This window comes from Lolium perenne, chromosome 2 (genome assembly GCF_019359855.2).
Source record: "Lolium perenne isolate Kyuss_39 chromosome 2, Kyuss_2.0, whole genome shotgun sequence".
Classification (NCBI taxonomy): domain Eukaryota; kingdom Viridiplantae; phylum Streptophyta; class Magnoliopsida; order Poales; family Poaceae; genus Lolium; species Lolium perenne.
In genome coordinates this window covers 5750020-5776082 of record NC_067245.2, presented here as the reverse complement: position 1 = coordinate 5776082, position 26063 = coordinate 5750020, and the positions used below count along the sequence as shown (strand labels likewise).

General features: G+C 45.0%; 1 protein-coding gene and 1 long non-coding RNA gene across 7 annotated transcripts; both read left to right on the top strand.

Annotated features, from left to right (window-relative positions):
• Positions 1-1680: 1680 nt before the first annotated feature.
• LOC127331004 (uncharacterized) lies at positions 1681-6158 on the top strand. 6 transcript variants are annotated; one of them, XR_007869503.2, is made up of 6 exons: positions 1711-2150; positions 2343-2425; positions 2649-2850; positions 3269-3379; positions 4711-4789; positions 4925-6151. It is a non-coding gene; the product is annotated as an uncharacterized lncRNA (long non-coding RNA). The 6 variants fall into 6 exon arrangements; XR_007869504.2 differs by having other exon boundaries at positions 1712-2150; positions 4711-4777; XR_007869499.2 differs by having other exon boundaries at positions 1681-2150; positions 3269-5170; positions 5270-6158.
• A 7875-nt stretch (positions 6159-14033) lies between these two features.
• On the top strand, positions 14034-15621 carry LOC127331003 (uncharacterized protein C594.04c). Its single transcript, XM_051357094.2, has 3 exons — positions 14034-14370; positions 14502-14765; positions 14965-15621. The coding sequence occupies exons 1-3, from the start codon at positions 14125-14127 to the stop codon at positions 15442-15444; spliced, it is 990 nt and encodes a 329-aa protein (XP_051213054.1). The 5' UTR covers positions 14034-14124; the 3' UTR covers positions 15445-15621.
• Positions 15622-26063: the final 10442 nt, after the last annotated feature.

Sequence of the window (26063 nt, the reverse complement as noted above, 5' to 3'; positions counted from 1 at the left end):
GAACGGGTACATGAAGGATCAACGATGTCTACTAGAGGGGTGGTGAATAGATGGCTACAACTTTATCTTTTATTGATTTTGGAGAAACTTGGAGTTAAATTACCACTAGAATACACCTATGTGATACAATCCTATAGAGATACACAAGGTAAACAAGATAGAAGCAACACTAAGAAACATTATAACAATAATAGAGATAATATAAGTGGCCCAACTATGGAGTGTTGTATCTCGAAGTTCAAGTCCTTGGGCCTTCTTATCTCCGGTGGAGAGGCAGCGACAAACAAATTAAGCCCACATGATCACGTGGATCCAGTCTTGTTCTCCTTTGAGCTTGCCAAACAAAGGACAAGCTCCTCCAGTAAGAGGAAATTTTGAAGCTATTCTCATCGAACTTCATTGGAGACAATTTAAAACTATGAAAAAACCAGTGGAGTCCAAAGTCTAGGGTTCCAGACAAAACTAAGAAGAAATTGCAAGCTAAAAACTCGAAGGTGCGATCATTTTTTTTCTCCGTTGAATACTAGATCTAGGTCTTCTCTTTCTTTTCCCTCGCTCGGATGCAGGATTAGTGAGAGGGAGATGAAAAAATTAAGCTTTTCAATGTCAACACCATGAGAAAATCTCAGATCGGAAGTGTGGGTCTTTTTGGGATAGAAGACACCCTATTCATACCCTCACAATTTTTCTCTCTTATAAAATATTCTGCATAGGCCATGAACTTGTGGATTGGGTCAGAATCTGCTGTGGAACTAGATCCTATACTTGACCAGTCTAGGAGCTTCATAGACCATCCCCAAGCTCACCGACTAAGGTCTAGAGCCTCGAGGGCAAAATGAAATGAAACAAGCACAAACCTATGTTTATGGCACTGATTTCTAATCCTTGTCAACTATTGAACCTCTCTTAGTGGCCTGACTTTCATACGACTCAAGGATGGAAAAAAATAAATATGGAATATAAAACAACTTATTCTTTTAACATTCTTTTTTTAACGGGGAATTCTGTTAACATTCTTGTGTATGGGTCGTCAACCTTTTTTCATGTCATCATTGGGGACTTTCCGTTCATAAACTTGTATACCAATTAGTCCCTAAATCTCTTGTCATTAACAACAAACCCATTTATGGGCAAAGGGGCCCTCACAATATGATGTAAGAAAGTTAAACCATTGAGATTTACAAAAAAATGTTTACACACAATTTTCATGGCACAAACATATCAGAAGATGAAAAACAATGCACATTCACGCTAAGGTCCATCAATCTAATTTTGTCTCGTTAATCACTATACATTTTGGGTTTTATTCAACCTATTTTTCCTCTGTGTTCTCCATCTGCGGACAATACTATTACACACAAAACATAAACAAATGTTTTTTTTTGTTATGATATGTTCTAACTAGACTTGGTAACCTTGATTTACATATGTACAAGTAAACATTGAAGAAACTTGAATTTCCATAAATTTGGCGGCAGATAAGCATAAACCAAGGTTCATTTCAATCTACACTACTTCTATATACTACTTAAAAAGGAGGAACATGTTCCCTATTCTGTCTACCTCTCACTACGACCAACGGTTTCGTCGACGCCCCGCACGGACCCGCCTGGGCCGCACTCGCCCCTTCACGCCTCCAAATGGGCCAAGCCTCAGCAAAAAAAAAAAAAAAAAACAAGACCAGACCATCGATGGATCTCATCTCCAGTTTCTTCCTCCCCGAATCGCGCCGCCAGCCATTCTCTACAAGAACATCCCAATCCCGCCGCCGCCATTCTCTACAAGAACATCCACCTCGCAAGTTCTCCCCTACCGTCACCCATAGATGAGCTGTTGGAGCCAGATGCCTCTCCCAATCGTGCCGCCAGCCCTGGTCCTCGCAATCGCACCACCACGATGCCGTACAAGCACATCCGCCCCATACCAAGCCAGTGAGATCTGGAAGTCAGGGAAGACGGTGAGCAAATCCTCGGCGGTAATCGTTGGCCTCCATTGTTTCTTGATTCAAATGAATCGTTGGCCTCCATTGTTTCTCAGCACCCAAGATATATATTTAAGAAGAGATCAAGGAGGAGAGACGACTTTCTATTTTTCTATGTCCTCACACGCACAGCAGTCATACTGCCGAAGGGGTGGACAAAGTTGGTTTGGTAAGTTTTCCTCTTGTATTTTCTTTAGCACCGGACTTCCATCGATCTCACTGGCTACATATTTCTCGAATTATTATATGTACTTCTCGATCCCATTATTTGTTCATGTGCTATTTCTTTCATGCTTCACAAAGTGATTCATTTGATCTGCAACTAAAACGTCAGATCTATCTGTATTTTAATTTTTGGCAGACTTTGGTATCTATGTACCCGATAGCTGGGCATCAAGAATCTGGAGAATCCATCATCTACCTTAGCCACTGTTGTCTAAATAGGTCTGTGATCATCTATTCCATCCCATTCCCCACATGCATCTTTTTGAGTATTTAATTTTGATTCAGCTATGACTATTTTCTATGCAGCAACAGCAAAATATTCTTTTGTCATGTTATATCAATTACAAATATCCAAACTGAATTTTAATAAATACTTTTTTCAAAAGAATAGTTAGCAGCTATATCTGCTGTTATATAATATCATTGTATCTCTATTTTGCAGCGCCAACATAGAGCTGCTTTGATGATACTGCCCGTACTGATCGATAACCCAGCGCCTAGGGGAGCCGGAGCACGCCAAGCGTCAATTGGCAGACACGGCCGCAGATGGAAGGGAGGAAGGGGAGAGGGCGAGGCCATTGCCGCTCGATGAATCGTTGGTGGAGAATTAGCCGGGCCACAGCCATAGCCATGACAATTTCAAGGTGCGGCTTTTCTTTGGTATTAAAATTTATACTGCTCAGGAGATTTGCGGATTTTCTTTAGTCTTAAAATTTATAGTGCTCCGGAGATTTTCCTCAGGGATTTATATATGATGATGTTTTAGTGGTACACCAACCTATATGATTTGCTCTTGTTCATTTAGGCATGTTGGTAGCACCAGATTTATTGTCCAATTTAATTTTTTCCGCTAGCATTTCGGGGATCGAAGAACTCTTAGCGATAATAGGTGATTCATTATAACAAGGAAAGAAAGGGAAAGTCAACATACAAGAGAGAGAAAGAGACAGAGAGAATGTGTAGTGCAATCTGCACGCATATACGTGTGGTCACTTCTCATTGTTGCTGATTTTTTATTTATTTTACCTATACTTCCTTTCAAGGCTGCACTGCATTTTGCAGCACTCTGATACTTCATCAGCTAGGTGGAGTAGAGACCTGATCCTGCAATCCGGGGATGAGCAAGAGTTGCATATGGATAAAATGGATGGAAAGAACCAGAGTGACCACAAGGTGAGAAAGATATCTTGCCGTGTACGGGTGTATATTTTGAAATCGTTGTGATGTCAGTTTGAAAAACACGGGCAATTATTGAGTTGACCAAATAGTTGATTTGTTCTTATTAGTGAAAATTCATCGAAGGTGTTGCGACCTACTTCATTTGCGGAGTTGTTGGAAGTTAGAACTATCCATTCTACATGGTTAGAATTTCATTGCCAATATTTTTGATGCAGTTGACATCAAAATCTCTGGCTGAGGCTGTGTGGTTATAACCCCATTTCCAATCATTTGGTACTGTTGGAAATTAGAACTCCCTCTTAAACAAATTTCCTCCATACCACTACAGACCAATTTATTTTCTAGGAACTTAGAAAGGCTGACAATTATGTTTACTGGGATTTCCATTAGTGGATCAGAGTGTGTGATCTCATGGTTATAATAATAGTGTCCACAGACCGATCAGTGCCACAAGGTGAGTTGGAAAGTTAGTACTATAAACAATGTGTTGGTCTACAAGCATAAACAGTGTGTTGGTCTACAAGCAGTAGAGAAAAGCGCCACCTGGTATTATGCCTAGATCTCCAATTGGCTTTGATTGGATGGATTTATGTAATTTTGGGCTATTGGTAATTAAGATTGGCTACGTTTCTTTTCTTCTCTGCAATATTTTTATAGACATGATATCCAAGAAAAGTTGTCACAGGCAAGTAATAACAAGTGATAAAAAAACAGCAACTTGGGGTCATCAAAAGTTCATTATCTTATTTGTAATAAAATTATACCAGTTCAGGGCAGCTAAACTTTGCTGCGGAGTGAAAACGGGTTTTCCAGAGAAAACTTTACCATTGATTTACACAATGTGTCTTTTGTTGTATTTTGTTGTTTCTAACTCAATGCCTAATTACATTCTATTGAAATGTTGATAACTTGATGGGTGTATATTCATCATTACCAGCTTGATTCTTGACCTTACCTGGAAATTGATATTTATTTTTAGATGGCAATGTATTTATTTTTAGAAAATGAACTTCATCCAACATAAATTGCATTGGTATTTAGTTACTTTCCCATTTTATTTGCTTCTACTTAAACTGGACTATCCCTCAAAACTTAGGTCGTAGACAAGAGCCATAATATATTTACCTTCATTACTGAGGAGAGTTCTGTCTTTTCTTTTCCATCGCCATGATGAACAAGTAAACCTTCAGATTTGGATACCTTCACTTTTTTGTGACTCCAATGAAATATTCAATTCTACTTAACAGAGTTATATTCATCATTTTGATTTTGGTTTAGATATCTCAACATGTTATTCTTGATCTACCGGGGCTTGCATTCTGCAGGGACTATAGAGTGTTGGAACTTTATGAGGATGACATATCTTATCGTGCGCATGGTCTAGAATTTATGGTATGAGATAAAGTATCTATACTATGAACGTTGTCATTTATAAAATACATGTAACTCAAGTAAGTTTGTATTATTATATGTGCAAACCAGTAGTATTCCCCCTATTCATTTTTATTTTTATTTTCATGGAACTTGACGTACATCAAGCACGTTATTCCCTATTCTCACACTACGTCAAGCCTTTCGGCTTTCCTTTGGTCGCATCGTCGTCGTGCTTCGTCGTCCACGTGGGCCAGCACAATTAAAACCTGCGCTTCTCTCGAAGTATAGGTAGTTGAGAACCACCTGTTATTTGGGTTTCTTCTCTCTAAGTGCATCAAACCAGCTTAATTTCAGAGGCCACACATCTCGGCGGAGTAAAATTTCCAGAAGCCAAATTGTGCAATATCATAGGTAAATGTGCATATCTCATTAGCTTTTATTCTTTTGAAGCATCCCGAAACCCTCCAAAGTCGCACTATTCTGTTCACAACATCATATGGCTATTTGCAGGCGAGTTCAATAGCAGTCCGTTGCAACACCATAGAGGATTTGAATGGAAACAAATATTGGTTATCCTTTTTTGTACTTTTTCCATGTGAGAACTGCATAATGATTTTCAGAATGAGTCGAGTTCTTGCACTGCCACTCTGGTGAGTCCACTCACAACCAACATGTTTCCGTCTGATTCCCATTTGGAAGTGAGTGTTTTCTTGTCTTTGCGAGTCATTTGTTTAGAAAGCTGATGGATCATCTAGGATATACAAAATTCTGGACAGCCATCTCGATATGACCATGAGAAACTTGCAGGCAGAATTTTAATCAAATCAATATCCAATGCATTTTTTTTGGTACAAAAGAGCTATTTGATGAACTATTGTCAGGCTTTTAGCCTGGAAAGATAGGTTCTCACAATTTTTATTGAGAGTAGATTGAGTGATAACTGATGTTATTTTCAGCTGGACCATTGTTTAAACTTCATGCTGCAGTTCAGGTACTACATTGAAATATCAATTGATTTAATCTCTTGTGTTGAAAAAATAGAGATACATTGCTACATAATGGTATCCTACTGCCTACGGGTGGGCGTTTATAAAGAAATACTAGAAGGGTTACAAAATTCCAATATGATGTAAATTCTGATCGCTCAAACATTTGCAAATATATTCCAATATGATGTAAATTCTACAAATATTTGAGAACGTAATACTTTCATAAGTGTTACAAAAGTATCAAAATATTTGCAAGCAATATATGTGTGCACATTGTAGAATCATTACAAAAGAGGTAAACATCAGCTAAAGGGACATGTTTTGGCTCCACATAATTTGGCAACAAATAACGACAACAATGGGCTTCTTTTGGCTCGACACAATGTCAAAATATTTTGCAAGTTTGATTTCTCACCTACAATTTAAAACATATAGCCATTACATGTTTGTTTTCCTTTTGCTGGCAAGATGGGATTACTGTGACATCTCAAACATGTGCATCAACATATGCCTAACACAATGACTGACCATAATGCAAATTATTAAGTAGCTTATATTCCGCTCGCAGTTGAACTGTACTGGATTCAACTTGCAAGAGAAAACACACCTTCGTTAGTTGTAAAAAGAAAACACCTTCATTCCTTGTACATACAATGTTAGTATGATATAAAATTTTCTTATGTAGACTGCAATTTGTGTCAACGCTATGATTGCCATCCGATAAAGAGTTATAGCACAATTGGAACCAACCAGAATAGTATTAGCATATGATTCTACATCATATGGTGGCCATGAATTTATCTCTCATTAGCTTTATGACTCTTTCATTTGTCTTTGACTCCTGCACAGTTCACTGAGGGCATCTCCAGCGGCGCGACGCATTTTAATGTCCGCGATCGTCCGTTTGCGTCGCGCTGCGGACGCTAAAATGACCGTTTTTGTCTGCGCGTCCGTTTGCGTCTGGGGTCTGCTCTAGCGGGGCGACGCATTTTTTCTTCTTTTTTTTCCCTTTTCTCAATTAAACATAGTTTCAAAATATTACATTACATTTTAAAACATGATTTTACACAAACTAACACATAGTTAGGAACATGGTTTACACAAACTAACACATAGTTTGAACCATGATCGACACAAATATAAAAAATTTAAAAATAGAAGTCAGTTGTGTTGATTTCTGTATGTTCGCTGCAAAGAAAGAACACTCGACGTTCTAACTATCGGTGTTGGAGCCGGAGTCGTCGGTGTGGTAGTGCCTGCGACAGGCTGTGTCGTCGAACACCTTGACGATCATCTCGCCGTTCCCCTCGTAGAGGAAGGTGAGCTGGCAGCCGGGCTCGAGCGTGAGGTCGCGGGCGAACTTGTCCCACCCCGTGTGCAGGTACATCTTGCCCTGCCCGTCGAACAGGACCTCCACGGTCCAAATGCGGCTGGTAGCTGGCCTCCCGTAGCTGCAAGTGCGCCGGCTCGACGCCATCGACGAACTCGGCGAACTTGTCCGGTAGCCGCTTGATGGCGAGTGGGTCGTCGTCGATGCGGAGGAGGAACTCGAAGCAGCGCTCCTCCTGCGAGGACGAGGAGGGCGCAGGCGACGGCGAGCGTGGGGCCGTAGCTGCTCCACCACGGCGGCCCCTGTCCCGGCCACGGGGGCGCCCAGGGCCGCAGCCTCGACCGCCTCGCCGGCCACCAGGACCGGCCATGGACTTCCTCGCGGGCTTGGCTGCGTCGCAGGAACACCTAGGCGGCGCTACGCTCGAGCTTTGTGGCGGCTAGGGTTTCTTTGGAGGTCTGGATGCGAAAGAAGAAGGCGCGCCCCCTTTATATAGGCCGGCGGCATGCGGTGGCCGCGGGACGCGTGGCGTCGCCATTAACGTGGTTGGCGGAGGTGGGCGGCCGCTCGGCAGCCGAGGCATCGTCGCCATTAACATGGCGCAGAGTGCCGAAGCGACGCAGCTTTGCAGTCGGTGGCGCGTTTGAGAAGACGCATCGACGCAGGGTCGCTGCCAGGCGGGCCAGCCGAAACGTCCGCCAGACACGAGCGGACGTTTTCGGACGTCCGCGGAGACGCATCCGAGGCGCATATTTGGGCCAGGTTTGCGTCTCCGCGGACGGCCCGGTCACTTTGCGTCGCCCCGCTGGAACAGGCCCCAGACGCATTTCTGGTCAAGGCGGACGAAAACGGTCACTCAGCGTCCGTTTGCGTCGCGCCGTTGAAGATGCCCTGATGGAGTAAAAGGGATGATCGCCAGGGAGAGGTGAAGGGGACGGACACATGTCATACACGTAGTGATGGTGAAGAGGAGCGTCGCGAGGCTTCATGTGAGGGACATGAGGAGTGGGACAAGTTTGTCGTTGGCGAGGACATGCGGCTTGGGGTGTGGGCGAGATGCTGGGAAGAGAGGAGCGGGAGGCAGGGGAAATTAGGCGGCGGTGGAGGCCATTCGGTGTCATTGGCAGTAGGAGATGGCGATCCGGTGGCGCTCCATAGGCATGTGTGCGTTGAGGCAAAGAGAGCCAGTGAATCTCGTCGACCCTTTATTTATCTCTCTCTGACTTCTCCGGCTGCTCAATACTAGATTTTTCTACACCTGCCAGCGCTGAGGCAAGATGCATGCAACATGCCTATAATCGATGGGACGTTTTTATTTTATTTCATTCCATATTTATTCTGAAGATTATTTTACGATTGCTTTGATAGACCGGGTTGTTTCTTAGATCTTCTCAACCAGGCATAATATGTAGTCACCTCTTATTTGTTGTTACTCGACGTATGTACAAGATTTGAGTTGGATAGTATTACATCATTTTAGTTGTGTGATAAACAAACTAGAGTTCATTTCTTTATCCACACATTCTAGGACCTTGTGCACGCATTCGTTGTACTTCAATCTCAAACATCATCTCATTTTTGCTGGATATAAGGATCTATTATATTTGATGGATATAAGGACCTATTAGCAGGCCGGGTTATCTAAGCCTCGTCATTGCAGTAGTCATGGTATGTCTTGTTATTGTGTTCGTTATTATCACGTTACAGTACGTTATGAAATTTCTGATTTGTTTTGAAGTTTTGTAGTGAATTGTGAGTTATATATGTGCATCGAGAAATGAAATTTGAAGACCCGTGGCAACGCACGGGCATTTGTACTAGTACAAAACAAAGGGTCCATCTGAATGGTGCCCCCCTTTGCATAATTATGTTAGCCTAAGCCAGCGCCGATCGATTGCACCTTTAACTAGCTGATCCCTAAATCTCTCTAATTTATACCAGAAAAACAATCATGACCACATAAACAGAAAAAAAACCTAACATGGTGATGACTATTGTTTGCACCATCAGTTCGGCCACTCGGATCCCCGGCCGGCGCCGTCGAGAGCAATCATCGTCTGTTAATTGGTTCCTAGTTCACCCTGATCATTGCTTGCACCACACTGTATAAGTATACACATGTGAAAGGGAGAAATGGATGGGTGGATCAACCTGAAAGTTGTTCACACATGCATACATGATCTTGTTAAAGTAAGCAAAAAATTCAAAGTAAAATTACATAGCTCGATCTGATGCTAACAATCCCGGGACCGCATGCATGCGGCGTGCTAGAGCGTAGCGTGGGTGCGCACTGCTGAAGATATAATCTACAGTGAAGAACTGAAGATACAATCTAAAAAAAAAGCTGAAGATCCTTTTCTTTTGGGAGAGCAAACTGAAGGTACTTAGGCGTACACCTGCAGCGATGAGCCTGTCAATGTGGTCCTAGGTAACTAAAGGGTGCTAACCCATCATTACATCCACGCCGAAACCTAGCTTAATTAAGCTACCTTGATCATCACACGGCACCTGTGCCTGGCAGCGGCCGTTGGAGAATTTCTTTTCAGAAAGAAGTGGAGCAGAGTACGGTGCGAAAGCATTGTAGGATTGTGTCAGGTGGCAGCCCATTCACCTCTCCTTCCCAAAAATATGAAATAAACAAATAAGTAAATGAAAGAGTGAATTCCACCTTTTATCCCCTAGTTATGTATTAGTGACACTAATTATCCAGTTGAGTGTAAATTTATCTAAATTATCCCTTTTAATCGGCTTCGGCTCCTCTTTTTTTATGTTTGTCCACATGGCAAGGGGTGAGTTGATGACCGGGGTTCAAAAATATAAGAATGACGATGAGAAATGGAACAAATGGACAAGAGAAGTCTAAACATAATTTTCAATAACATCTTCCAATATTTACATATTTTTCCGCACCACATCGTCGTAACATGCTGGTGCTATCTAACAAAAATAAGCAAGACGTTAAAATGGGGTAAAACCATGTTCAAAGTTGTGGAGCAAAATATAATTATTGAGGACTTCTAAATGGAAAAAAACTCGACCTTATGTGAAATAGCCTCCAAAATTAAAGAAAAGATTAGAGAAAATCATATTGGAGAACTAAAGGAAAAAAAGAAAAACACATGCGAAACTTGTTTATTACTCCTTCCCCTCGGTACATTAATTAGGGATACGAGCTCTATGTATTCGGAAAAGAAAAGGAACTCGACCACGAAGTGGGAATTATCTCGATCTTGTCGTTGAGTCCAAATTCCTACCGCCCAGAATTTGGAGAAGAAGAACACCCAATGATTCCGTTTACTCACAACTGAGATGGGGTGATGCTTAATTACTACACAAATCCTTCTCTGCGCTCGGGTGGTCGCAGCTTGTGTGAATTCAGTGCCATGGCACCTATTTCTGCTCGAATAAGATAGTCTTAGGATTTCATTCTATTTAGTTTAATTTCTTGTACAGATCCCCGCCTTCTTCTGCCAGCCCCAGCACAGCTCTGCCCACTGCTCGCGTGGATCCTATTGCAAAGGTCCATCCTCCGAGGAAGGTAGCACAACACCTCCCCCACCCCGCACCGCTCTCCTCCTCTCCTCCCCTTGAGAGACACCAAATCGCCCCCGACTCCTTCCTCCACCTTCTCCGGCGGCCTCACCGGCCGGAGGGGATGGAGGGATGGAGACCGGCCCCTGTATAGCTTAGTAGTTAGGTTAGATCTGGGTTGTATGCCTGTAGTTTGGAGCAAGATCTCCGATCTGTTCGGCCAGATCAGTGATTGTCTAGGGTGCTCTGCTCGATTTCTTCAGCTCCGGCGGTCGGAGGTGAATCAATCGGCGGGAACCACCGTCTCCGTCAATAAAGTCGTTCCTGATGTGCACAGCTTGCTGGAGCAAGCATCTGGATCTTCTCTGGTCGGCCGTGGCGGCGGGAGGAGAAGGATAGATGCCTCTGCGAGCCTCGCCGTTCTTTGACCGGCCATGGTGGCGGGGGGAGAAGGGGAGCAGCAGCATGCTGCACATTGGCGTCTTCTAGGAGGATATGAGGATCCTTGTGCTATTCAAGGTGGATGGTGCAACTGCTCTTCGTCTCCGCATCTTAGTTCGTGGATCTTCATCGACGTATGCTTCCAAGCCGGTGGCAATCTTGCCACGGCTATCCTTGGCCATGGAGGCCAATCTACAACCTCCAATCGGAGGCTACTCGCCGTCATCTGCTGGAGCTCGACGCCTAGGCGCTGCCAAGTGGTTCATCCCCGGAAGCTTCAAGGTAGCCTGCGACGACGGTCTCTCGCCGGAAAGGGGCGCTCGAGTGCTCTCGCCCTGCTCCTCGGCGGCAACGCCTTGAGGACGCCGGCGGCTGATGGTAGAGAATCCCATGGGCTTGATTGCTTTTTTAATTTTCTTGCTAGGGTATTTCTTGCAAAAGTACATGCCTTATCTTCAAATTCTCGGTTCTTTAGGACGAGCGACGTAAAGGGCCTGTATGGAAAATGTACCTGCCGTGTGCTTTGCTAATATATGATCCACATCTTTGTTCAAAAAAAAAAGTTTAATTTCTTGACTTCACTCTGATATGTTCTTGTGATATTTTTTCTTCGTCCATCCCTCTATTCATTGCCTCAAGTTTGAATCATTTGCTTGATGAACTATCCTAGATATATATAGACAATGATTGTGCTTGTGCTAGAGTGGTTCGTGGTATTGTCTACATGGTAGCAATGTGCCACGGCGTTTGCCATGCACATATGTGGAAAATGCCATCATCGAATCACAAAAGGATCTTGCTGCTAAAAGAAATACCAATGCCTCTTCTTCATCCTCGACGAGCTATGTTGCAACGCGGTCCGCTTCTAACAATTAGAAAACTAATCTAGTAGTACAAACATTGCCAAAGGTGGGGAACCAAGTTGAAGATCGCTACTTTGAGTGTTAATGCTCTGGTTGCAAACAACCAATTGGTTTTCTATCCTTTTTTGGGTATGATTCGTCTATGTTCACCCTCATGGTCTTTACAAGCTCTTAACATTGTGTTGTCGAGAAGACCTATTTTTATATCACGTACGTAGATCCATTATCATGTTATATGTTAAGAAAACAACAAACCATTGTTGACGTGTGTTTTCTCTAGGGACATGTATTATACACTAGTGCACTAGAAACCTAATTAGCATGCTAATAATTATGAAAAATAAGAATTTTCATAACATTGACACCATATATATGTTATGACGGCGAAAGAATCTAATCAATCCACATACTGAGAAATGAAAAGGCGACCAGGTGGACTTTTTTAGACGACAGGCTCGAGAAAAGCCAAACTTTAAATTAATAGGACCGCAAACCGGCATAACACGATAGCAACTATTACAAACGACACCACACACAACACAGTGATAAGTAGCATTTATCATGTACATGAAAAGGCCAAACATAAAACGAGAACAAATAACATGTAGCATGAAATGGAGCTACTCCGGTTCATCCCTAACGACAACATGAATAGAGTGGATATTGCCAATCACCATCTCCAAAGCCGAGAGATCGGAGATCTTGTCTTTTAGCCACTAGTTTCCACGTCATCAAAAGGAGACCCCATGGTACAAATGAGGCTCAAACTTGTTGCAGTAGTTGTTCTCGTTTACTATTCATAATAATATTAATGTTTTCAATTCTTCAACTTGTGGATCGAATTTAGTGTCAAAAATCCGTGACAATGCAAATATATATAGTGTAAATGTTGTGAACAAAATACAGATAGTCTATTGTCATTAGCCATGTTGAGAACAAGATACTTGCAGGAATTTTAGAGCATCTCCAGCCGCGTCCCCCAAAGCGTCTCCCAAAGAAATTTGTGGCACGCCGGACAAAAAATGCGTTCCAGCCGCGTCCCCCAAAGCCCGTTTTTGTCCGGCGCGGCCCGATACGGTGTCCGGCGCCCCGAGCCCGTCCCCGTCCCACAGGGGACGCTTCAGGCACGCCGGACACAACGAAAAGCGAGGCGAACCACGCGGGCCCGACGCGTCAGCGGCTCGGAAGCTCAGCCGCCGCCTACGTAGCGACGGTGCAGTTGCCGGGAAGCGGAACCGTCGCATTGGCAACCGCGTCGACGACGCGGCAACCGCCGGAATGGAGTCGGGACTCCTCGGAAGAGCAACCGCTGCTCTTTTCGACTTCTGCGCCACCGTTCATCCGCGCTCAATAAGACCCATACATCGGCCCTTTTGGATTTTCACCGGCCGCATCCGACACCTCCAGCGACGATGAGCTACATCTCCGAGCTCCCATCCGACACCTCCAGCGAGGGAAAGCCTGCAGGATGGCGCCATTGGTGGGAGAAAGCTCGGACGCCCAGTAGCGGCGACGATTCCCTCCCGCCAGTTGACAGCGCGGAGGAGGACGCGGAGGAAGAAGGGTCAGAGGAGGCGGCGGTGGCCCGTGCGAAGGCGGAGGCGGGCGCGACGGCCAATACCGCCAAGGCCAAGGCCAAGGCCAAGGCGGAGCCGGCGAGCACCGGCGACAACGAGGAGGACTCCGACGCGTCGACCGACACCGCCTCTTCGGAAGAGGTGACGAGCAGGAAGCGCCACCGTGATGACAACGACGAGGCGGGGCCATCATCGAAGAAGAAGTAGTAGTTTAAAATAATTTATATGTAATTTAATTATATTTTTTCGAAATTTTATATGTATTTTGTTTATGTTGAACCGATTTGAATATTAGTAAAGAGTTTTATTCTATCTATTTAAATTATTTTTAATGTTTGGGGGCGGCGTTTGGAGGACGCGACTGGGGAGCGACGTCCCCCAAACGCGACACCAACGAAATACGTCCCGCAAACGCTCAATCCGGCGCGCTTTGGGAGAACGGTTTGGGGACGCGCCTGGAGATACTCTTAACACCAAAAGCTACAAACAACAGCAGCATAAGGAGATGAATTAAAAATTTGAAGTTCGATTGAATCCAGAGCTATAAAGACCGGCGCCGAAGTTAGTTGGCACTCAGCCACACTTCGAACACCCACGCACTCGCCACCGAGACACTCGCTGCGCGATCAGCACCATGGGCGCCGGCAGCGATGGTGGTCGCGGCGGCAACCTGAAGAACATGGTCATCGCCTTCCTCGTCCCGCTCCCGTCCATCTTCTTCTACCTCACCTTCGTCCGCTCGCAAGACGACCAGAGCGGCAGCCCAAGCCCGGTGACCTCCTGGTGCGCCGCGCACCCGCTCCTCCTCGCCAACTTCCTCTTCCTCCTCAACGTCAACGTCCTCTTCTGGCTCATCGGGCTCCTCCTCAACAACAACTGGGTAAGCCCGCGATCCCATCTCAGATACGACATGCTCTCTCCAACCAATGATTGGCCCTGTGGGGTGGGTCACCCGTTCTTGCCCGGAACCTGTTTGACGAAATGCCTATCCCGTTCCTGTGTCGCCTGCAGCTCATCGACCTGTACTGGACCGTCATCCCGGTGATGCTGCTGCACTACTTCCGTGACCACCCGGCTGCCGTGGCGAACGTGGTGAGATCGGCGATGGTCGTGGCGCTGACTTGGGTCTGGAGCGCCAGGCTGACGCACAACTACTTGAGGAGGGAAGGGTGGGTGTTGGGCAAGCGGGAGGACTGGAGGTTCTCCGATTTGCGCAAACAGTACGGCAAGACTTGGTGGTGGATGTCATTCTTCGCCGTCTACGTCTCCCAGCAGGTAATTCAGGCGATTCGGACAATCAATAGAATGCTTTGCTTGTTTTCACACCTTTTGATTTGAATGCAATGTGTTTGAAGGAACGCCTTGCGGCAATTTTTTTTTTGTATAATCAGCATTGGTAAAATTAATGATTGTATATGCTTTACTATTCCTGAGTCCTGAATTCCTGATCGACAAAGTGGATTGTGGGATGCAGATATTTCTGATTGGTATATGCTTGCCAATATACGCCATTCACTCCAGCGACCAGCCATTGGGCATCTGGGACCTTATGGCGACAGTTGCCTGCATCGCCGGAGTTGTCATCGCTTACTTTGCTGATACCCAGCTGCATGAGTTTGTCACCAGCAATGAAAAACTGAAGCAGGTGGGTGAACCGACGGTCCCCACCCTCGAAGATGGCCTGTGGGGTTACTCGCGCCACCCTAACTACTTCGGCGAGCAGCTGTGGTGGTGGGGGCTGTACCTGTTCGCCTGGAACCTGGGGCAGCAGTGGATGTTTATTGGGGCACTTGTCAACAGCATGTGCCTTGGCTACGTCACTGTGCTCGTTGAGCGGCGCATGCTGAAGCAGGAGCACCGAGCAGAGGCCTACAAGCTGTACCAGAAGAGGACATCTGTTTTGATCCCCTGGTTCAGGAAGGCCATCCCTGAACCGAAGCAGAAGGAGACCTAGGTTCCAGGTGTACTTTGTGTTGGTCCTGTTCCTTTTTCCGGGCTGCTAGCCGTGTTGTACCTTCTTGCTGTGTCTTGCTTTGGTCGTTTGCTCTGTTTACATGTAATTAACTGTATTATGATGCAGCACGCTCACCTGCTAATGGTGTATAATTATGTGATGAAGTTAATTTGTGTATCTGAATGTGTTCATCATCTCCATTATAGATATCAAACATTTTGGGGATTGTTCAGACTCAGATATTACTGGCAACGTGTGCTTGTTCTGAAAATTATGGCGTGAAGTTTGCAATGCAATATGGATTACCAAGCCAGGTCAGTTGTATTTTGGCCATCCCCCCATTCCCATATATTAATACATGAACATACATTACAACAATTGTAAGAAAAATGTTAGTCTGCGCCTCAAAGCACTGAGCTAGCTGACAGTCAGTTCTGCTTCTCTGCAGCCACAATCATCTTCTCGACAATGACGACATCGGTATCCTTGTCGGCCTCCTCAACCATCGGCAGCAACAGCTCGCTGATCCCAGGGGCAAGCTCTTCGTTCACCTTGCAAACATCCCCAGCTTTCGGTGTCGAGAGGTCAACCAATGGCGCTTCGATGACCTCGTGCTTGTCCACGACAACCGGAGCATCGGATTCAACGGGTGCAGTGACCCTTGGGACGACCATCGTGTCAGTTTCCACAGGTTTCTCCCCTTCAGGGAAACCTTTTGGGCGACTGGCACATGCACCCATTGCGTATTATTAATTGCCCCGGCTGTCAATCGCTGCCAGCACCAACCGGTGCGTTGGTGCCTCGGCAGCGAAAGGGGGGAAGAATGGTTTGGAGGTTACGACTGCTGAGGAGGAAGGGGCTATTTGTAGAGCACTGGGAAAATTAGGTGGACATCAACGAGCTGGGGACAGTGAGGAAGCCAAAAATAGGACATGGTTTGAATGGTTTCCCGGGCTTTTCTGAGGATCCAAGAATTTGAATGGTAGTTATCTGCCATGTGTTATTTGCGGCCTTTTGGTCGGCTTCCGCGTGGTTTTCTTGGCCTCCAAGATGAAAGGCATGCTGTGCTGGTGAATTGTTGACTACACAAACACAATAAGTTAAAGAGAAATTGTTCCCTGAAATTTTACTGAAGTTTTAGTGCGGCCGGCATCAGGAAGTCCAGGATTCGAGTAAGTTTCAGGACTAATTCAAAATTTGAAAGAAAAGGTGAACCGCGGTGGAGGCTGGACATCACAAATAGAAAACATATATGAATATGATGATGACACCACATCAAGGACAGACAGGCAGTCGATCTTAGGAAGATTCATCATGGATCAGCATCAACTTCAGAAAGTACACTTTGATCAAATGATGCGCTTTGGGCTACATGGCCACTTTACGATGCTATTCAATAATACGGTCCCCCTAACTAATCAACTTGAAAATCTCTCTGAATCTGTAATTAACAGGTTGTTGCTCATCAGATATGGTAAGCTAGCCAGCTTTTGAGAGCCAGAAAGGCAGTGTGAGCAAGTGATGGATCGCGGATTGGAGTTTTAAAACTCTGAATTGACGCTTCTCATCTCAGACTTGCTCGATCTGTCCACAGTCCAGACTCAGTACATACATACTCTGTCACATGCATGCATTGTTCTGATCAGTTCCTTCTTAGTTATCCTCTTCTCATTCAGACTGATTGATCTTCACTTGTAACAAAATTAAGCACCGATCCCAGTGCTTTAATTCGTTTTGCTATTGATGCACTAAACTTGTAGTAACTAGTATTTCTTCTAAATCTGGAGAAACTGACATGTCAAAACTGGTATTAATTGTGTAAGCTCCACAACTTGCATGACTTGGGAATATTGACAACTGCGGATCGTTCTCCTTTGATGGTGCGTTAACAAGGAGTCGTGGAGAGTACAAGATGGATCGTTCGGGCCACTATGCACGATCTTCTGATGCTCGTCGCTTTCCAAGATGGATCGTTCGGGCCACTATGCACGATGTCGTTGGAGAGTACAAGACGACGCCTTTGTCGGGACCGACCAAATCCTGCCATCTTCTTCTTTGATGGTGCGTTAACAAGGAGAGTTATGTTGGAGGTTTCGTCTTCGGAGGTGACCAGTGTATAGCGAGACGTGGCTCGTTGTTCTTCTTAGGATAGGCTCTCTTGTGTCGGAGTTGTAATTTCGGTGGTGGCTGTCTTCAGACTAGCCCGAGTGGACTTCGTAATGCGCTTGTTGTTTGCAGCAAGTTGTAGATTTCATGTATTTAAAATTCTGCATTCTATAAAGATAAGGTACGCCTTGAGTCGTACTATCGAAAAAATAGTCAAACCAATCCAAAAACTAGGATTCAAAATTCAGTAGGCATGGGAACGGACGGTGTAGAGCAGAGCATGTGAAGGCTCTCAAGGTTTATTTGAGATACATTTTGGGTGTGATTATTTTTTAGTCGGCTGAGAAATAACTTCATTCTTAGTTAGATGATGTCATCAAATTTTAATTAGCAATTTATGACCAGCATAAATCACGAAGCAAATCTAACAGTTCGAATATTTTTTCTTAATTCCATCTTCACTTGCTGCAACTCCGTTTGCAACTGAAAAACTTCTAGTTGCAACCAACTGACAATTAATATATACAAATCACGATGCGATTAAATGGTATATACTGTAGGACTTAACTGAACACAAACCACAACCTTAGAACTAGCCGATCCCTTTAGAGCATCTCCAGCCGTTGGGGCTCTCCAGGCTAGCGCCGGATGAATATAATTCTTTTGCCTCGGGAGGCCCATTTTCCCAGCGGCGAGTCCAGGATGGATGAATTTTTTTGACAAATAACGGCGAATTCAGACAAAACAAGATGAAATTCGTTCAAACATAAGCAAAATTTAAAGATATAGGCCGAATTCGTACATATATTTGAATTCGGCCAGATGGAAACATAAACTAAAATTAAAAAACGGCGTGCCGAAACGGCGCCAGCACCGACGGCGGCATCCCCAGGATGGGGGAGTTGCCAGCCTGGATGTGCGCGAGCACACTGGCGAGCGTACGGCCCGGCGCACCCCACCAGCGGCGGCGGCCAGCGGCGTTGCTACGCGGTGGAGGAGGGGAAAACCGTCGTACGCTGCGAGTTCTCGTTCGTGCCGTAGACGTAAGGACTCGTTCCAGGCGTCATAGTTGTCGGGGTGGTACCGCTCCTCCGCGCTTGTAACATCCTAAATTTTAAAACAAAGAAGAAATACAAATTTCCTTTTTCCAAATTTTGGAGCCAACAAAAACTTTAATTACATTAAGTTAGGTGCATAGTGCTCATGCATGTATGTTGTGATCCTGCTATGATGATTGTTTGAAGTTGATTAACAATGCTCCTAAACCCTAAACCTTGCTGCTTTGAGTCAAAAAGAAACAAAGCCCAAGAAAAGTAAAATAAAAGAAAAAGGCATATGAGAGCAAATAGCCATTTTTGCAAATAATGAACTATGCCTATTTAGTTTATCTAAATGGTTTGAAACTATTATTAAACTTAACCTAACACCCAATGAACCCAAATTGGTGACCTTTGGTCAAAGAAAAAGAAAAGAAAATAAATACATGAAATTCACATATGAGGCTATGGCCATTTTTGTAAATCTTTAACCTAGGCCTTTTTACTTTGTGCCAATGGTTGGATAACATTACTAAACCAATAATAACACCTTTTGGATGAAGGAAACAAAATCAAATCAAAAGAAATAGCAAAATTCACTCACATATGATAATGGTCAATTTTGACATTTACATCAGGGTACCCACTTTGAGCCTCTGTACTAAGAGATTTCTAAACCAAACTCTCCCAACTCTTTGCACCTCATCCAATACCTCATAAAGTTGAACACTTTTGATGTTGACCACTTTGACTAGTTCCTTTTCTATTGCTTAATTTAATCAAGCCAAGATGCAACATCCAATCAGATTCAAGATCATGTCCCATTTGGATTTTTCCAAATCAACACCATTTTTCACACCACCACCACCAATATGTGCCAAATAATATTTGAATCACTTCCACCAAAAAGTTTGGCAAAATTCAAAAATAAGTTTCTTTCGTCCATTCTATCAAACACCTTATGTGCACAGATTGACATTGAGCCTACACTCTAATATCCATCATGTTTTAGACTAAACCCTCATGCCTTATGTCATCATTGAATTCCTCTTGCACCCAGTAAATAATGCCAAGCATTGGTACCATAGTACCATGATGATTTTGATCAGGACATGTCCATGCCGACCCCTCCATGCCACTCCCATGCCATCATCATGTCCACTCCTCTCCATCCCCCCTCACCATGTCTGGGAGACGTCCCTCACTCTCCAGAACACGCCTGTACCCGCCATTGGCCAAGAGAAGCTCTGCCCAACCCAGAACATGACGTGCCTAGACGCGTCTAGGACGCCCAGAACACGCCAGAGCGCGCGTGGACACGCTCTGGACGCGCCAGTGCACGACTTCGCGCCATCACGTCCGCCCTCCCCTCGCTCTCTCCTCCAGCACGCGCACTCGCCACGACACCAGGAAGACGCCAGACACCTCCATTCCCTCGCCCGTGCTCCGATGCCATCGCCATCATCACCAACCTCCGCCATGGTACTGCGGAGACGATGACGTCGCCTGCACGCCCTCGTCCATCATTTTCAACGCCATCACGCGTGTCGTGCCCGCCCTGACCTAGTGCACAGTTCCCCGTCCTTACCTCGCCCCTTCGCTGCCCAGAACGTCGTCGCCATGGACGACCCGAGCCTACCCCGCAGCACCCTCTCGCCCGCTATAAAAGGGGCATCCCCCTTGCTTTTTCTTCACACCATCGCCCTCCCCACTCCTCACAGAAGCTCCTCGACCCCTCGCCACTCCACATTGCCCACCCAGCCGCCAAAATTTTGCCGGAGACCGCCGCGGCAGTAGCAAGACGACGACGACGATTCCGTCCACCCCCGGAGCCGCCGCGACCACCGTTAGCTTCCCCATCATCCGCAACATTGCCCTGCTTCGTCGCCGACCCTCGCCGGAGCTCAGGTGAGTCGCCGACCCCCTACCCTCGCCGCGGCCAGTACCCCCTCTCGCCGGAGACGACGATGCATGTGCACCGTTGGATCGGTTTCTAATCGTGCGTGATACGGTGAGTCCTAGCCAATCCACCTAAGTTGATGCCCGATCTTTCACAGCGAGAACCTGGGGTAGTAATTCCTCCCAACAACGCGATGAACGCAGCCTGGAGAAGAGGGAACGAATCCAGCAAGCAACGGATCGATGAACGATACGCCTCAAACCAAGAGCTAGACAATCCTTGATGAACACAAGAACCTTCGCAGCGGATATAATAGATAACGGCAGCGCCGTACCCCCGGAGGGATGATACACGTGATCACACGCAATAGGGAAACCCTAATCTTTTAGACTAAACTTGAACTACCCTAAACCCTAGCCGTGCCATCTCCTTATATGAGAGGGAGAGCTGGCCGGCCGGCCCCCTTATTGGGCCTAACCTAGTTCGACTTGGACAGGCCCAAGTCAAACAGACTCTATTAAAACCCTAGATGGCCCACAACATTACCTGGCTACATTATTATCTCCTAATAACAAGATTATAATAAACTACTGGTACAACCTTAGACCCAAATATCATATCAATGGCTGTCCTAGAGTACCAGGCCCGGATATCCATATCATCTCTCCCCTTCTTCAAGAAGCGTTGTCCCCAACGCGTGAGGGTCTTCTGGAAAAAGGTGACGTGATATGAACATGACACGTCCTCGCCGTCCTCAAGTCTTGCTTGCCTTCCACAACACATCCTCCCTCGCGGCCTTCTTGACTTGATACAACACTTGGCGCCTCCTTTCTTCTCCACATGAGCTTGGACTTCGACGCCAATTCCTTCTTCTTGCGAGGTTTTGATGGACCCTTGTGTCGCTGCACATGACCCTGCACAAGATGTGTAATTCCTGGGCCACATAGATGTCTCACACGTCCATCCTTGCCTCGATGCATCTGCGGTGTCGCGGAAAACTGGACAGTACTCATAGCACGGTAGTGCCGCTGCCCACCATCTCCACTGACGCGCTCCGCCACAGCCGGTCTAGACGCCGGTTGACCGGGTATGCGACCGGTCGGTCCGGTTATGACCAGATCTGGGACCGGATCCTGACCGGGACGTCGCGACGTCTCACAAAACACGCTCCGGTCGGCATCAGCGCATAAGCCGGTCTGAACCGGGCTCACCCGACGCCTGGTCCGGTTGGACCGGCCCCGTGGCCGGGCTGAAACACCATCAGCACTGGCTTCGCTATCCTTCTTGCCTCCCACTCCTCCCACGCGCATCTGCGCCATATGTACTGGAACATCATCAGCACAAACATCATCAGTCTGTATACTAGCATCAACACAAACTGGAACTGTAGCACATGCTGCAACATCCACATCAACAACAAGTGTAGCTTCATCCGGCTTGTCACCAACAAGAACTGGCTTGTCATCTACAGGCTTGGCTGAAACATCACCAACATCAATGCTCGGAACATCATGCACCTTATGCTGCACATTAGGCTTGTGCAACTTCTCCTTACGCACCACTAACTCCACATCGGACTTGATATGATCATCACCCATAGGCTTCAAAGTCCGCTGTTTGCCACCATGCATAAAAGAATATGTATTTGCTCGCCCAGCATGTGTCACATTGCGATCATACTGCCAAGGACGCCCAAGTAGCAATCCGCACACCTCCAATGGCAACACATCGCAATCGATCTCATCAACATAATCATCAACTGTAAATGGCACACGCACCTTGTGAGTAATCTTCAGCATACCACAACTATTCAACCACTCAAGACGTTTAGGTTCAGGAAGACGCCATGTAGACAACCCCAACGCTGCCACCATCGCCTTGCTAATGCCATTAGTACAACTTCCACCATCAACCATCAACTTGCAAGCCTTGCCCTTGATAAAGCACCGAGTCTGAAACAAACTCCACCGCTGACCCTTGTCAACTGTCTTGCAAGCATCACCTTGTACCCTCTTGAGTTGCATATTCAGCCCGCTCAATGGTACATCTTCGTCAACAGTCACAGTAGTGCTCTTGGTATCAGAGCCAGGTTTCCTCTCCTCAGAAGATATCACCTTGTCCTCGGTGACTGTTGGTAGTGGAGCAACCTTCTTAATAGGAACTACGCACTTGTCCACTGCCTGCCTTCCCTCTTCTCCAGGCTGCGTTCATCGCGTTGTTGGGAGGAATTACTACCCCAGGTTCTCGCTGTGAAAGATCGGGCATCAACTTAGGTGGATTGGCTAGGACTCACCGTATTAGTGCGTCCCTCTTTGATCCATACCGCTTCGGCGTTTATAACTCACTGACTAGTGGAGCCCACTGTCAGGTGGCCTGCTCGTGCGAGACGTGCAGTGGGCCAGCCTATTTCTTTTTCTCCCCTGGCCCAACTAGTTTTCCCGCGCGAGCTCACGATTCAAATTTGATTTATTTCGTTTAAGTTTGAATTCAATACTGGTGCCCTCTTCAAAATTAGATAGCACAAAATCTACTTAGCCAAATTTTATGAATTTGATATTTTTGGAAAGCTTGTGAAAATATCTAACCAACTACACTGGTCTCAACCCTAGATCTGTTGTAGAATTTGTGTAGCAAAAAGAACAAATCGGTACCTTTTTCAAATTCAAACAATTATTAAAAATCAACCATAAATGATTTTGAGTTGATTCCAACTCTCATAATTCACATTTCACATACTCTACATGAATATGTAAAAACATAGCATAGTTGTTTAAATGATCATGGGCTAGAGCAAAATAATGGCTATGTGGCCATATCTAGTCCATTTAAATGACCTCAATTAATTTATGAATTAGTATGAGAGGTTTCCTCTCATTTAAATCATTGTCTCAAGTAATTTAATATGAGGAAATAACTTTGGTATAAAGAACCTCCTATTTAATTACTTGATGATACTAAATTGTTCCATAGTAGTGTTTAAATTGCATGAGGTGTAATACCTCATTTGAACCATTTTTCCCAAATGATAAATATGAAGTGTTGACCTTGGTCAACATGAGTTCATACTTTATTATTGGAGGAGATTAAATCTTAACAAGATTCAATGAGAGGAAATTATTTCTCAAAGAAAATAAATAGAAACCCTAAGAAATATTTCAATGAGAGGAAATTATTTTTCTTACAAAGAAAACAAAGTCAACCACCATGTTAATAATGATGTGATGCTAAATTATCTTGTGTGAACCATTTGTGTGTTAAGTCTGGTACTTAAGTATTGCTTGGTGATTGTATCCTCGTATCCATTTATAGACGCTAGTACCGAAGGCTTCGAAGAGGAGGAGGTCTTCTACGAGGAGGAAGAAGAAAACTTTGATCACTGTACCAATCAAGGCAAGCTATATTCTTGCAAGCTACCCTAATGCAAAGCTCTACTAGAGCAAGGCACCATTACACCATTCCTTTATGTTTAATGATCCAATTCCAAGTTTTTATCCTTGCAACCTTTTACTTTGTTTATCAAAGCTTACTTTTATAGTTAACTTTGGTCTAAATATAGAGTACCACAAGAGCATAAAATTTAGCCTAGAGAGTTACAAGTTAGGTAGCACCCCTCATGACTAGTGCTAGTGCTAAAACTAAAATTGACTACTCTAGATGGGAACATGTGAAATCAAATGACTTTGAAAACCATGGAATGATGAGTCATTCTATTGAAAGATTTTGAAGGTGAATATGACTTGTGAATGACATGGTGAACTTTACAAAAACTGATGGTTGGGTTCGAATGCGATTCCATTCCAATTTTGAAGTACCCCCACAATACCTGAATCTGGGTAGGGCTTAACTGAAAACTTATGTATTTTAGTATGGGTTCCCTCTGAACAAGCGTCATAGGGGTTATGCCGAGGCTGCCTCCGTTGAAAGTGAAGTGACGTGAAATGAGGTGAATGTCCTACCCAAGCCCTGTGCAGTTCCCAGGATGGCGGGTTGCCATGGCTGGGAGGCCAAGCTCATGGGGAGAGGTGCCTATACTAGGGTATGAAAGTGAAAGGTTATGGTTGGTAGTCCGCACACTGAGTGTGATAAATCAGGGCCAGTTACTCCTGATGGATTATTGCAACTGTTGTGGCAAAAGTGTGCGACCTCTGCAGAATGTAAAACTACTCGAATAGCCGCGTCCGCGGTCATGGACAGTTGGAAATGCCATACTGTTCCGTCATCAGAACTTTTAAAAAATGTTACATGTGACTGGTGACTTATTACTTGAACTTGAAAGGTGAATTTGACTTGAATCACAACAGAGTTGTGGGAATGACACTAATGTTCCCACTTGAGTTAGTTAGGAAAATAAAGAGTCTTTTATTACTAAGTGTTATGAAATAAAACTGGCTTCATGCAAATAAACCTAGAGCTTAGAACCTTCTTACTATAGTTGATAGTGCTTACACTAGTATTAGTTTGTGAGTACTTTAAAGTACTCATGGCTTTGTCCCTGGCTATTCAAATGGCCAGACTATGAAGAGGAGAACCAGTACCAGGAGGATGGACAGCAGGACGTCTATGATAACTAGAACTACTCCTGACGTCAAGCGTTGCCTGTGGAACAGATGGACCGCTACTACGTTTCTTCCGCTGTGTGTGTTTTTTAATTGATCCTTAGATCAATTGTTGTATTAAGGCTGGATCATGTGATCCTTTGATGTAAGACCATTATGAGTTGTAATGAATGATGTTCTGTGATATCAATCTATTATGTCTCGCAAAAATAATATTCCTGGGATTGCGATGTATGGCATAATAGGCATCTGGACTTAAAAATCCGGGTGTTGACAAGTTGGTATCAGAGCCATTGTTTGACCTTAGGAGACCCTAGTTAGAATGGACGTCTGAAAAATCTAGTTTCAAAACAAAGGAAGTGAATATTTATGAAAACTTATTCTCACTCTTATCCTTGAGATCTTTTTCAAAATGAGAAATCCATGCTCTACTCTTCCTGGTAATTCTACATAAAATTTTGCACACATGATCACTTCTCTAACTTGCTCATCCTAATTGCTCACAGATGGAGTACCACTATGAGTCCTATCAGCTTGGCCACGGAGGAAACCTATTGTTCGAGAAGGATTTGGAGCAACTAGTTGAATATTTAGGATGCTCGTATCCTGAGTTCTTTGGAATACCACTCAATAATCAGTCGGGAAGACAACCTCAATGGGAAGTTACTGCAGATCTGAGAGGAAAGCTGGGAGCCCCGATTCGGGAAACCATATGGTTTTCTGTAAGGGGAAACACTTGGAAGGAAGGAATAGCCAAAGCCATGCAAGAAGCAATTGCCCGTCTATGTGGACAGAATGTGAACAAGATCAAGAACACTCGCTTTGTTTCCTACCCAAGACATGACCCCATGGGAAGACCAATAACCATGCCATCACACCCAGAGATGAACCACTATGTTGCATACCTGGACTTCATGTTGTACAAGACCCGCAAGGAGTTGGACAACCCCCGCGCCTTTCGCCAAGCACATTACCCATGAAGACGAAGAAACCACCATTCCGGATGAAGAGCAGTATCAC